The sequence below is a fragment of the Ursus americanus genome, chromosome 3 (assembly GCF_024610735.1).
Source record: "Ursus americanus isolate L20-20 chromosome 3, mUrsAme1.1.p, whole genome shotgun sequence".
Lineage (NCBI taxonomy): Eukaryota > Metazoa > Chordata > Mammalia > Carnivora > Ursidae > Ursus > Ursus americanus.
This window is the reverse complement of record NC_142129.1, coordinates 15,937,745-15,952,092: the sequence shown is the minus strand read 5'-3', so window position 1 is coordinate 15,952,092 and position 14,348 is coordinate 15,937,745. Positions and strand designations below refer to the sequence as shown.

General features: G+C 41.3%; 1 protein-coding gene across 2 annotated transcripts in view; it reads right to left on the bottom strand.

The window, feature by feature from the left end:
- Nucleotides 1-14,348, bottom strand: part of DGKI (diacylglycerol kinase iota) — a 422,277-nt gene that overhangs the window by 229,513 nt on the left and 178,416 nt on the right. For both annotated transcript variants that reach the window (XM_087860802.1, XM_045792572.2), the window contains exon 6: nt 6,501-6,566. In XM_087860802.1, coding sequence (XP_087716928.1) covers nt 6,501-6,566 — 66 coding nt within the window. The remainder of the gene's footprint in view (nt 1-6,500; nt 6,567-14,348) is intronic.

Sequence of the window (14,348 nt, the reverse complement as noted above, 5' to 3'; positions counted from 1 at the left end):
CTGATGGAGGAGGAAAAAGCTGAGATTGGTTTATAGCTGGGTCCACTTGGCATATGAGTCCAGGTCAAAGGTGGACTACTACTTCACTAAAGCCTACTCAGGAATGGCCCAGAGAAATATAGTAAGAAGGAATCTTCCCCATGAACATAACTTCAGGTAGGGCAGCTGGTCATCCACTTTGTGTGAAAAGATAGGTAGCCTGACGTATGAATATACAATGACTTACAGGCAATGGTGAATGACTTGGCTAGTTGATCAAAGGCTTGGAAGGAAACAGGGACGTGTGGGGAAGAGGCATGTGAATGAACATATGAGAGTAAGTACAGGGAGTGAAGATCATTGTATTGCATATCAACGTCCACCAGGGAGCACTCACTTTATAAGAACTGAAAACTTAGATATAGTCATGCGGACTTCACACTGTCACGAACCATCCACACTCCTGTCGAGTCACCATGATAGGAGCGGTGAATGTTGTTTGGGTTCAACAGCAAGGGATTTCACTCACCAAAACTGAGCTGGCTACTGCCCCTGCTGAATGTCTAACCTGCCAGCAAAAGATACCAAGGCTGGGCACCCAGCATGACACCATCCCTCAAAGGGAATAACCAGCTACTTGATGGTAAGTTGATCGCACTGAATCCTTTCCACTGTGGAAGGGACAGCAACTTATCTCGACTGGAATCAACACACATTCTGGCTATGGGCTCACCTTTCCCTGCTGCTGGGTTTTGGTTGGCACCATTATGCAAAGGCTTACCGAGTATGTGACCCACCAACACTGGGTCCTGTATAACACTGTGTCAGACTGGAGAAACTATTTTACAACAATGGAGGTGCAGAAGTGAGCATACACCCATGAAATATACTCGCCCTATCACATCCCACACCACCCAGGAGCCGCAGCCTAACAGAGAGTGGGAATGGCTTTGGGAGGTGTTAATAGACTCTAGCTTTCAGAGGATACCCTATGAGCACTATCCTCCAAGCTCAGCATGCTCACTAAACCCATGATCATTTCACAGGGCTGTTGCTTCTAGGGTAAAATACGGGGATGCAGAACCCAAGGAGTAGGAGTAGAGCAGCACTGCCTATCATCATTCCCATTGGCCCGCTCAGGGAATTCGTGTTTCCCATCCCCAGAACTCTGGGCTCTGAGGGTCTGAATCCCAGGTGGGGAACATCTTAACCCTTAAACGACCACACAGCCGGTTACTTTGGGATCTTCGTGTCAAGACAGTGACAGACACAGGAAGGAGTCACATCATCTTGGCAGGAGTAATTGCTCCCGATCATTAGGTGGGGCTCTAGTTGTTATCTGACAAGCAAGCAGAGTATATCTGGCACCCAGATTACCACTGGGGCATCCTTTCTGCAGTTCAACTCCTCCCTCTGCACCATCCTAGTACCTTCATAGTGAAAGCACTTCTGAAGAGAGAGCAGCAGGGATCAGATGATCAGAGCACCACCTCAGCTGTAACTACCAGGACACTGAATATACCAAAAACCAGGGAAATGTGGCCATAGCAGAATGGCTCTACCGACCTGAGTGAGAACTGAATGACTCAACCCCTGGGGACTGCAGTGCACTGCTTCTGAGCCCTCAGCCCTTGTTCCCTTTCTTTTTTTTTTTTTTTTAAACCACTTTATTGAGGTAGGACTGACATACAAAAAGCTGTACATATGTAATGTGTACAACTTGATGAGTCTGGAGATAAGCATATACGTATGAAACCATCAGCATAATCTATGCCATAAACACATCCATCACCTTCAAACGTTTCCTCCTGTCCTCATTAGCAGTTATTAGAACACTTAACATGGTACCTACCCCCTCAGCAGCATTGTAAGTCTACGATAGTGTTGCTCACTACAGGCACTATGTTGTACAGATCTCAAGGTTTCATTCATCCTGCACAACTGAAACTCTGTACCCTTTGACTATTACTTTCCCATTTCCCCTTCCTTGGATGAATCTGAAGGGCATTATGTCAGTGAAATAAGCCAGACACAGGAAGACAAATACTATATGATACCACTTATATGAGGAATCAAAAACAGTCAAATGCATAGAAGCAGAGAGCAGAATACTGATTGTTCTTTTCTCCTTTCTTGATACTCAGCCAAGGACAGAAAGAAAAGCCAGGCTCCCAGCAGCTATGTTGGCAGGGGCTTATTGGAGAGGCTTGATTTCTTTGCCCTGGTTGTGTTACCCACCCTACACCTCCTCATTGATCCTCCCGAGGTTAAAGGCAAAAGATTCCACTGTTACAGTAAACACACAGGCAAATAACCAAACCTGCCTAACCAGTGCATAGATCCTCACTCTTGAACTTCCATTCCTTGTTCCTAACCTTGCAGGGTGTCTTGACAGTTGACCCCCAGGGCACAATTTCCAGGTTAGTGGAGAATGGTGCTTTAAGGTGGTAAGGGAACATCTCTCATAGTCCCAGGTCAGTATTTTCCATTATTTTTATTTTACCTCCATTTTTTTCCTCTAATCTCTTTCACTATTCATAGAATACCTCAACAATACCCCATGGAATGGTTTTAACCATTTTGTCCTTTTTGCAATAAAAACTATTATTAAGTATACTTCCCTTAAATGCATACATTTTAAATACTGTACCATAAGTTCATTTTATTTTATTTTTTTAAAGATTTTATTTATTTATTTGAAAGAGATAGAGACAGCCAGCGAGAGAGGGAACACAAGCAGAGGGAGTAGGAGAGGAAGAAGCAGGCTCATAGCGGAGGAGCCTGATGTGGGGCTCGATCCCATAACGCCGGGATCACGCCCTGAGCCGAAGGCAGACGCCTAACTGCTGTGCCACCCAGGCGCCCCCATAAGTTCATTTTAAATTAGTTTTTAACAATATTCTTTATAGCGAAGAGTAGTTTTGACATTTTCCCATTTAATTAGCGATAGGCTCTTTAATTTACTTCAACTATATATGATAGTATATATGATTTACAGACAAATAATCTAAAATGATGTAGCATGTTTGGTTAGGAAACTGGAAGGTATCAAAAAATGCAGACCAAAGTTTAACTATATATTGCTATATTAAAAACTGCTTTCAAGATGTGGTGTTTGAAAGTTAAGAATTCTGAGTTTCAAAAAGCTAGCTCATTTATTTTTAGGACTTTGATATGTGTTTCTAAATGAAGAAATAAAATATAAGACCTCAAATTATTATTTACAAGCATATTTTCACAATTACCATATTGCTGGGTTTGGAGGCTTGGTTCCTTCGAAAATGCAAGGTCAAATTAGCCAGAATCGTGAGTATATTTTTTCTTTGTATATTGATTTTTTAAAGTACTGAAGTACAAAGTACCCACTAGAGTGGGTAACACAACCAGGGCAAAGTAACTCAGTGTTGAGTGCATTTTGATTGAATGAATGTATAGATGTGGTAAAGATCAGTAAGAGATAGGTTTGTGGAGTAAGTATGCATCCTTCCTTTAACCACTGACTGAATATAGCTTTACATCAAACAATATGTGCTAGATCCATCCACTGCCTCTCCAGATCCACTATCTTTCTTTATCCCACATCTCATTGTAAAAGGTTCACTTTCATGGGTTACCTCAACAGTGCCCCTTGTGCTCTGGTTTCTACTAGATTTGGTCACTGGAGGTACTGAAGGTAAGTGAAGCTGGGGTATTTATTCCCTCAGCTGGTAGGTCACCTGGACTGGCTGTCTTGTGACTAAAAGTTACAGCTCCTGTGAAGGAGTTCTCTCCATCTCCTCACTTCTTCAGACTTGACTTGACCATGGCTCCTGCTGAGTTCTTGACTATCCCTTGTAGTTTCTCCACACTCTGCTCACACATTTTAAATATTCTCTCTATTAAACACTCATCAAATACACTATTTAAGTTTGAGCATGCTACCTCTTTTCCGCCTAAACCCTAACTCTTATGTAATACAAGACTATGAATGAAAACAAGACTATGAATGAAATTATATAATGTTCATAAACATGGCAGCCTGTGTTAGTCAGCAAATGTTAAAGGAACTGAGCAACTGAATCATGAGCTCTCTGATCCGATATCTATCAAGTGCCACACACACTCAGCCAAACACATATTCAAGGCTCAAGAGAAAATCAGTCCAAATGTTTACTTTATTCTGATTTTTAAAAGTAGAAATTGAAACCACAACATCTTTAACTATAAACACTCTCTAACAACCCAAAAGTTTGCAAACCATCAGTTGGGAAAAAAAAGTTTTGCTAAGTGAAATGATTATTTTTCACCCCATCCCAATGGGTAAATTATGAATAATGTATACGGGACGTGTGTATATGTGTTTGTTGGGGGGGTGGTGATGGTTTAGAATCCCTGAATATGTAAGAATGTACAACCCTACTGATGAAAATTAAGCATAGCAGCAAAGCTTGAAATGAATTTCCAATCACTTAATCTATAAAATGGAAATAGAGCCACTAGCTTTCCTCTAATCCAGAGTACAAGCCAGGATCCAAAGAAGGATTATTTACTGTCCAGTGGGAGACACAGGTCTAAGACCATCCCATCCCATAACTGCTTGAGTCTCTGAGAAGCCATGAGCAACTGGATTATATGCAGGGGATGAATATAGCAATACATTATTAGGGGAACATTATGTGAAAAGTTGGGATCACTGACTTCTCAGCTAATAGCTATGATGTGCAGAGAGTTGGGAGCACTCCAAGACTGCTGCCTGAGAACAGAGGAAGCAAAGGAGACATGGTCACAGCAACGTAGGTAAGAGGAGTCCAGTTTTCTCCCATTTGGTTGACCATGCCAACAGAAGACAAGGCCAGGAAAGGGAGCATAATGTGACTCTAGGGGATACCTGTCACAAAATATGTTTATTGATTTTCTTTTAATAAAATTCCTCCAATTCTATTATGGCTTAAAAGTTACTGGGGGAGTGCCAGCTGCCAGGCTATCCAGTGAAGATATGTTTGCAAGACAAAGAACTTGTTGTCCAGACCCTTCCTACACTTCCCATCTCTAACCTCAAAGCTGGCTATGCCTAAATACCTGTTTCTTCTATCACACACACACACACACACACACACACTCTCTCTCTCTCTCTCTCATGAGAAAGTTGAAGATAGTCTACAATCTACTAAGCAAGAGAAAGTCCAGAAGCCCCAGGGCAACACCAGAAAGAGTAGGGTAGGTGAACCCAATGAAGGAAGGCCATATAAGAGTAGAGGGCTGACTTCCTTCTCCCTCACCATGTAAAATGCTAGTAAGAATTGTTCCACTTCCCCTTCCTCCTCCTCCTCATCTTCCTTTTACCTCCTTCCCCTTTCAACCTATTTCATCTGTCCTCTTTACAGGCTAGAAAGGAACCAACTAAAGGTCACTGTGAACTGAGGAGATAATACCAGTTATAATGGAAGGCCATACCCTTGAAGCAGAGATAGGTAGCCTTCCAAATAAAAAGTTGGTAACTGACGCTACAATATGATATTTTCTTTCCAGCATTGGTCAACACAGCAAAATTCATGAAACGTTTTCCAAGTCTCACTCACTCAACACTTCTACCTCAGAGACCCAATATTTCCTTGCATCCCTCTATTGTCAAAAATGCTTTGCTGGTCAGCTCGTCCCGTGCTCGATCCAAAAAAGTCATATGAATAAATAAATTAGGAATTAACTCATGAGGAATATAGTCTTCCAAATTGTCTTACTTTACCAAATCAAAACTTCCCTTTACTGAGTCCAGCTTACTATTGATTTAAAAAAAATAAAAAATCTTTGTAGTGTGATTCACCACCAATTTAACCTTCCCACAGAGTCCTTACATTCCTAAAGTAGACCTTTGTACAATGAAAAAAGCCATAACCCAAATCTGTTGGGGTCAATAACATGTAGAATCTATGGAGATTCATAGCATGTGGCCTGAGGACCCACCCTTTCCCCGCTTCCTTTTCCCAGTGGCCTGGTACCCCAAGAGGCCTTTCTCCAGTCACACTGAGAGAGAAAGTAGACATAATCAGCCACAAAGTGAGGAGGCCATCTCTTTCCAGGAACGCGAGCGCGTCCTAAGAGAGTAACACCTTTCTTGCTTCTGTGTGGTCCTTCCTCTATTGAGTTCTGCTCAACCACAATACTGTGTCAACAGAAGTCGTACTTCTCAACAAGCCACGGATTTGCTCCTGCTGAGCCAGGAGTGTGACAGACCAGTAGTCCTCAGGAGGGGGTTTTAGCAAAATAAGAAGTGTTATTTTTTTAACCATTGACAATGAAATTCACCATGAAAGTGTATCCATCGCTCTTAAAATGTGCTAATACCTGGATTGAGACCCCTGCCTCTTGCAGTGAGTTCTACAACTAAAACACCTCTTGAGGAAAGGGACCTGGAGAAATAAGGCCTTTCAGAAAGGAAGAGACATACTGAGCACTGGATTCGGGTGAGAGGACTCATCTACCTCGGGTGCTTGTGAAGGCCTGGGGAGCCTCCCGCGATGGCCGTGGGGTGCTGGGCCCCTTACCTTACCACACTGCTTACATTTTCCCTCCTGCCGACGCCTGTGCACCCAGTGATGACGCACAAAGTTCTGTGGGAAAACAAAATTAAATGAGTATGTTTAAATTCGCCAACCCCATTATTAGTTTTTTTAAATATTTTAAGCATATAGATTCCCATAAACCATAACCTAAGCCCATTAGCACAAAACCAAATATGTGTATGTGTGATTTAACAATAAACATGATTCCGCTTGGAAAACTGAAGCCACTCCCATGCCCAGTGATCTTTCGTATTTGCAGAAGCCATTCATTGTGTCCTCCCTCCACGTGCTCTTCATGGCCACAGCATAATGCTCTTACTCTGCTTCCTTCCCAGAAAAGCGCTGTGCAGAGTGGGAGGTCACTGAAATCCCCTCAGAGACGTGAAACAGTGAGGGAGATAAGATAAAGCAGCAATATCCATTTTTAAAAACAAATATGTATTTAATGCGTTATATACCCCAGGCAGGCACCACACCAAACATCTATGTTAGAAAGAACTTCAAGAAATTAGGTTCTCAGAAAGAAACAGATCTCCTCATTCAGGACATACAGCAGGAGAATTTTTCACTAGCGAAAGTGAAGGGAAAGAAAAGCTAAAGGGGAGAAAGATGACTGAGGCAAGAGATGTGGGCCCGTCGTGATGTTTGTACAATGACATTGTGTTTAAACTGTCCTTGGGTTCTAGAAATTAGATCGGCTTTCAAAGTCTATTCTCATCTTGGGCCATAGGAAACACAGAACTTCCTTTTCCTCCCAAATAGACAATCCCTCCTCGGGCGGGGAGTTAAGGAGCCCCATTACCGCTGCTGTTAGGATATACTATAGGAGAGAAAGTTGTCTTTAGGCCCAATGGCACAGATAAACTTACATACAACTCATCCTTCTTAGACCGATATACATAAAATATTTCCTTTTTTTTCTCTTGCTCTTTTCTGAGAAAACACATTTTACCTGACACTGACATGTCTATCATCAGGCCACAGCCTATATTTTCCCTTTCAAAGGCCCTTTAATATATATCCAGTCATTCAGCAAATACTTACTAGATGCCTACTACCTGCCAGTTTTAGGTATACATGTATAAAACCTACCTGTTTTAGGTATACAGGAAATAGATCAGTGTTGAGGAAAAAAGAAAGTTCTATCGACACATGAAACTCAGAGTGACAAAAATACCTCCAACAAACATGAGCATTATCTAAAATGCCACCTCCATTTCTCTTTCTAATGTCAAATCAATCCAAGTTAAAACTAAACAAAGATCCTGGAGGAATAATCGTCTTTTAACTATAACAAGATATAAAGAAGCATAATGGTCCCACTAATTAGTCTAAATTTTGTCTTGCTTTTCCCACTGAGGCAGTTTAATAAAACAAGGACACAATTCTTATATTGTTCTCAGAAAGAAGCTAATAATAATATTTTTGAGTACTGTGTGTCAGCAACTTTTAAAAACACGCTTTAAATGTAATAATTATTTTAGTTTTCATGAGAATTTTTATAAGTAGAGGTGCTATTCAGTCGGTATGTACCAGAAAAATCCCATGAGTTGTTAAAATACTGAAATATTCCTGTACTGGTTGATAAATTAGTTTAGTTCCCCTACCATCCTCTTGGCTCCTCCCTAACTGCCATAGTACCCCACCTCACCCCACCCCCTCAACATTGGAAATCACTTCTACCCCCATTATTAAGCAGCTAGAATGTTCATTTTTGGCAGGTCTCTGGGATTCTGTTCCAATGAGCTCTATTTCGAAAACAAATCATGTTGCTTGAGCAATGCCACCAGGATCCCTCCCCCACCCCGCCCGAACCCAGCACAGTCAGAAGACTGGGCTGTGCAAGTTTCAATATCATACAATGTTGGGGCCCATGGCCAGCTGTGGCCCTCAGAACAGTGAGCAAGTCGGGAACCTGCCCAGTTATATGGGTCCATAGCACCTGCTGGACCCTGCACCGCTCTACCTCACAGGTGAGGCTGATCACCTCAGCCTTCCATCCACTCAGGTGATGAGAATTCTAGCCCACTGCTGCCTTAAGAAGAGGGCTGGGGAGGACTGGGCCAGCTGCCAACTGCGCCATGTCTCAATTCACAACATTGTAGGACACTTTATCGGAGGGTTCTGTTTGAATTATCATTATCGTCCTCCTTTTAGAGATCATAAAACAAAGGTATTGAGTGGTGACTTGAGATTCAAGGGTCAGAGCAAGGATTCAAACCCAGGCAGTCTGGAGACCGAGCCTACACTCTGAACCCCTGTGTTGCTATGCTTTTCCTCTGCTCTGAGAGCTCGGGATCAAGCTCCTTCAGGAAATGATTTCAATGACAGTCAGTAGTAGAAATATTGAATATACAAGAACGTCAGACAATACTGTAAGAGAGAAAAATTTACTGTAATTGCTGTTAGTTTAGCAAAAGCTGTGGGAAAATGAACAATGTCATTGATGATAAGGGAAATTCTCCGCTTATGGAGATTATAACTCACCTAATGACTATCAATTTAAGGAGGGAAATGTTGGAAGAATTTGATGCAATTGCCTATGAAATCAGGGCTGACTCATGGGGTTATTTCGCTAGTGACAGATCTAATCAAAAGATTAAACCAACAATTTCCAGAAAGCAACAATTATTTAGAAATTATAAGACTGCCTTAATGAATCATTTAGGTTGCAACATGTGTCATTTGGTAAGAAGATTTATAATACCATGTAGTTTAATCTGTTAAGGGAATATAGGGGAACACTTTTAAATTGTTTACTTAAATATTACTATATGACTCAGGAAGTTGTTAAATATTTTGAATATCATTCTTTCTAGAAATTGGGTCACAAATTAAGGCACGGAGAAAGTAACTGAAACAAAAGCACTCCTTGGGAAGAAACTGAGTAACTGCCTCCCATGTGGAGCTCTGATGTGAGAGGTCAAGCATCCTTCTTTTTTTTTTTTTTAATAATTTTTTATTATGTTATGTTAGTCACCATACAGTACATCCCTAGTTTTTGATGTAAAGTTCTGTGATTCACTACTATGAAAAGATCTTCTTAGGCCTAATAGAAATTCCTTCTATCACTGCCTTAACAGTTCGAACAAACATCCAAATAAATGTGGTTGAGTGGAATGGAATTCTCAACCTAATTTTTTTTGATGATCAACTCAGGTAGTTATCACTTTGGAGGATCATCAGTTGCCGTATCAGTCAGGGGGAAAAACCCAATTTCTGTAAATTCACTGCTGTTTTCTAATCCTTACTCTGAAGCACTTTCATTTTTCACACTCTTTTCTTTTGACTATTATTCACATCTCCAAAGTTATGGAGCTGAAATTAGACTCGGGATCCTTACACTGCAAACGTGAGTGTTGACACACTGCTGTTAAGATGGCAAAGCAAGGCTTCTAACACCATGACATCTTTTTATTGTTTATCAATAATCTCTGAATTATGCATATACTATCTTCAAGTACTGGGCAAGGAAAGGGCTATTACTTATGGGTGTTAAAATCTCAGTGATACATTATTTCAGGGTTTATACTCAGTTTTGTTAGCAGAAATACATAACACTCTTGCTCACTTATTTTCAAACAACAACTTCAATTCCTAATATTATTCATAGAGTGCGTCAAAGAATCTTGAAATTATAACCCAATCTATATAGCTTATGTCTAAGAAAACTGAGGTCCAGAAAGATTCCACCTAGAGGAGCCCTACAATGTTCATTAACAAACTTCCACGTGTCAGACAAAGCTCAAGGTACAACGATTAACAATCCCTGCTCTAGATCCCTACGATGCCATTGAGGCAATGCCAATTAAGTGCAAACGCAACAGAGTTATGATCTGACCCAGCCAAACTACTTCTACGGTGACTGTTCTTTCACTGACATTCAGTAAACTATGCAAGGTCTCTTAATTAAGAATCTCAAGTGAGTCATAGCCTACCATAAGTTTCACCTTCAAATTGTCCTCTTAGAATAAGAGTTCTTAGGCATTGGGGGAGAAATTGACTTCAGTATAAATGCTTCCAGTCAACAGGTCACATCCTCTATGTCCAGTGAGTTTGGGACAAATTCCATGAGTGACTTCCCAAAGCTTACACTTCAGGGGGACAACAAACAAGCAAATGAGTAATACCCATAGGTAATTATGACATACAAAGTGCTCTGAAGGGGCAGAACAAGGTACTTTGATAAAGAACAACGTGTAACCTATTCAGAGGAAGTCATCAAGGAAGACCTTGGAGGGGTGATATATGAGCTGAGGCCTAACTCTAAGAAATGGTTAGCCATAAAGAGATTTCCAGGACAACAGTGAAATACATAAATATCTGAAGGTGGGGAATACCTGAATGCATGTCTCAAGAATCGAAAGAAATTCCATGCAGCAGCTGGATGGGTCTGGCGAGGTAGGCTGGGGCAAGACTACGCAGGGCTTTTCATGCCGAGATATAGACTTGGGTTTTACTCTAAGTGCTATGAAAACTAATGGAGGATTTTAAGCTGAAAAATTACAGGATCTGACTTCTGTTTTAAAAAATCACTCTATTGGGGCACCTGGGTGACTCAGTCATTAAGCATCTGCCTTCGGCTCAGGGCATAATCCCAGAGTCCTGGGATCGAGCCCCACATCGGGTTTCTCTGCTGGGAGCCTACTTCTTCGTCTCCCACTCCCCCTGCTTGTGTTCCCTCTCTCACTGGCTGTCTTTCTCTCTGTCAAATAAATAAATAAAAACTTTAAAAAAATAAAAAATTAAAAAATCACTCTCTTAAATCCTGATGGATTAAAGGGGAAAATGAAGGAATCACGAAAAAGCTACCTCAGTAGTCAAAAGAGATCATGGTGTCTTAGTCTAGGGTTTCTTGCTTGACAACAGAAATGGAGATGAGCAGATGATTTGAAATATATTTTATAAATGAAATTGATAGGGCTGCCAAATGAATTAGATGTGTGGAATACATGAGAAGGAATCAATGATCTCCCAGTCTTTTTGACTGAGGAGCTGGATCAAGGGCCATCTCATTTTCTGAGGTGTGAAAGAATTGAAAAAAAAAAAAGTTTTTATGGTGATGTTCATAATGAATTTAGTTTTAATGTGTTAGGTTCGAGATGAAATGATGCATTCAAGGGACATGTCAAATGGAACTCCAAGAAGTGTGGACCGGAACTGCAAAGTTAGGAGTTATCAGCTCAGATGTGATGTTTAAAGCCATGAAATTGGATGAGCTCTCCCAACAAGAGTAGACGGAGAGAAAATACGGCCAAGTACCATGCCCAGAGGATTCTGTATGAATCAGGGGCAGTGAATGATGAAACAATGCGAAGGACTCTCCAAAGAAATAAGAGGAAAATTAGGAAAGACATCAGGACAGGAGAGATATTTAAGAAGGGTGGAACATTGAATAATTTGAGTTTATTTGAGAGACTAAATAAGAACAGAAAAATATCTAACGGGTTTGGTGTCTGTGAGATTCTGGCAACAGTGAAAAAAGTATTTCAGTGAATGGACAGAGTAGAAACCAGATGAGGACAGGTTAAAATGATGGGGAGGTGATATACTGAACAGTGATATAGACAGCACTTTCTGGAAGTTTAGCAATGAATGCAAAACTGAGAATCGAACAGCAGTTAAAACACAGTTGGTGGTTAAGAAATATTTTTGTTTGTTTATATTTAAGAGGGGAGATGTCAGACCATGTTTATGGTGATGGAAATAATCCAGAGGAGGGGTGGAGAGTTGAAGATGTAGGAATGGTAGAAATTATCAAGTTCTTGTTACAAAGATAAGAGCAGGTGTTCAAAACACTTGTGGAGGAGGGTGTGGCTTCACCCAGTGATACTGCTACTAAAAACAAAAAAGTATATAACCCTTTGCGTTACAACATGGCGCATACAATCACAACTATCTATCTAGAGAGAAAGAGAGAAATTAAAAGACAGGGAGCTAAACGTGGACATATGGATCCCCAGTTGGAAATTCACTTAGTTCATCTTAAAAACACAAAACTATTCCTTCTAATTTTCCCCTTCACTAGGGTTCTGAGTTATCTTCTGGCCAATGCTCTTGTGCACTTGGGCGGCACTGAGGGTATCCACAAGCCTATCATTTTTCTTGCACTTTCCTCACCCTAAGTATGACCCATCACCTTCCTATTGCTGACATAATGGCCAAACACAGTAGGAGAAGACAAGAGATATTACTATTCTATTCTATTACTAGAACTATTACTGATAGTTCAGATCACCACTAGAAGAGTCCCTTAAATTCTCTCCATGACTCCAATATGGCCGCTCTTGAACTATATGGTATTCCCTCCACACTGAAGCCAGAATAATATATTCTACTTAAAATAGTTTAATGCTCCAGGGCCCCCAGGTGGCTCAGTCGGTTGGGCATCTGACTCTTGATTTCAGCTCAGGTCATGATCTCATTGTCGTGAGATAGAGCCCTGCATCAGCGGGGAGTCTGCTTGGGACGGTTTCTCTTCCTCTCCCTCCGCCCCTCCCCCCCCTTCTCTTTCTCTCTCAAATAAATAAATTACTTTAAAAAAATAGTTAATTCCCCCCCCCAATTACCATGATGATAAAACACTCAACTTGTAACATAGCGTACAGGGGCCTTCATGGCCTAGCCCCTGCTTATCTCTTGGATTTCACGTACTTGTTATGTTCTCTCTCATTTTTGTGCTTGGGAGCATGTGGTCTTTCTGTCTAGGAGGCTGTCACCTCCTAACTATCCTCCTGCTACACACACCTTCACTTAGATAACTCCTCTGGATCTCAGTTTACTTGCCGCCTCCTCCAGGAAGCCCTTTCTCTGGTATCCTACCTCCCTCGCCTATTCATCAGTGCATAGAGCTAGTTTGAGGAGTGCACCAGCTGGGAAGGTTTCCAAGGGGCTAAATCTGTATGTGGAACTGAAAATAATCTTACTGGGAATGTAAATGAAATGGAGAATGTATATTTCACAAAAATGACACTTAACCACACTTTGTCTTAGGGAGAGCACCATACACAATGGTAACACCTGGGCGGCTAAACTATGTTCTAAGAAGGACGGGTTCTATTCATTGCAGCCTTTTGTTTTGCCAACTGAGGAGTGCAATTTGGGACCTGGAGCTAGACTATTTAGGATAACACAGGAGGGCTGAGACCCTCTACCAACTACCTCACCTTCTCTAGCTTTTCCACATGTGCTCCATCTCCTCGAAAAAGAGCTAAACGAACAAATCTGACGAAGTGCAGCTCTCCTCCTGTCCTCCCCACTGCTCCCCACTAACAGAGCAAGGGCTCTTCCTTGTGATTTCCTGTTTACCTGTTTGTCTTCACAACTGGGCTGAGGTCAAGGACTGAGCACTGAATGGAGTTCTTCCATCTACCTACCAACATACTGACTTCGCAGATAAAAACATTGCAATTCAGAAAGACGAAGTAAGATGCCTCAAATCACACAGCATCTAGACAGGTATGGAAACCAATCTGGCTCCAGTGTGTGTGGAAATACTTGGTTACTATGCTGCCCCCTGAATAGCTTCTACGCAGTCAAAATTGAAAAATGGAGTTCAAATGGACAGTAAGACAATAAAATCTTATTTACTTCTTACCTCTTCAATTCTACCACTGCCTCCCTACCTGCTCATTAAGACCTTAGCTCCCCAAAGCATTTCATGAGAACAGTAAAGGGCAGTTATACACATGCTGAAGAGACTGGGAGATTTTACTCATGGTATTTATTGATGTATTGATAAGAAACCGATGTGGAATGGAGGGAGCTAGACTTTGGTTTTTAATCCCTGGTGAATGTCTGTTAGTCCAGTGCATCAATGGGAAATAAAGG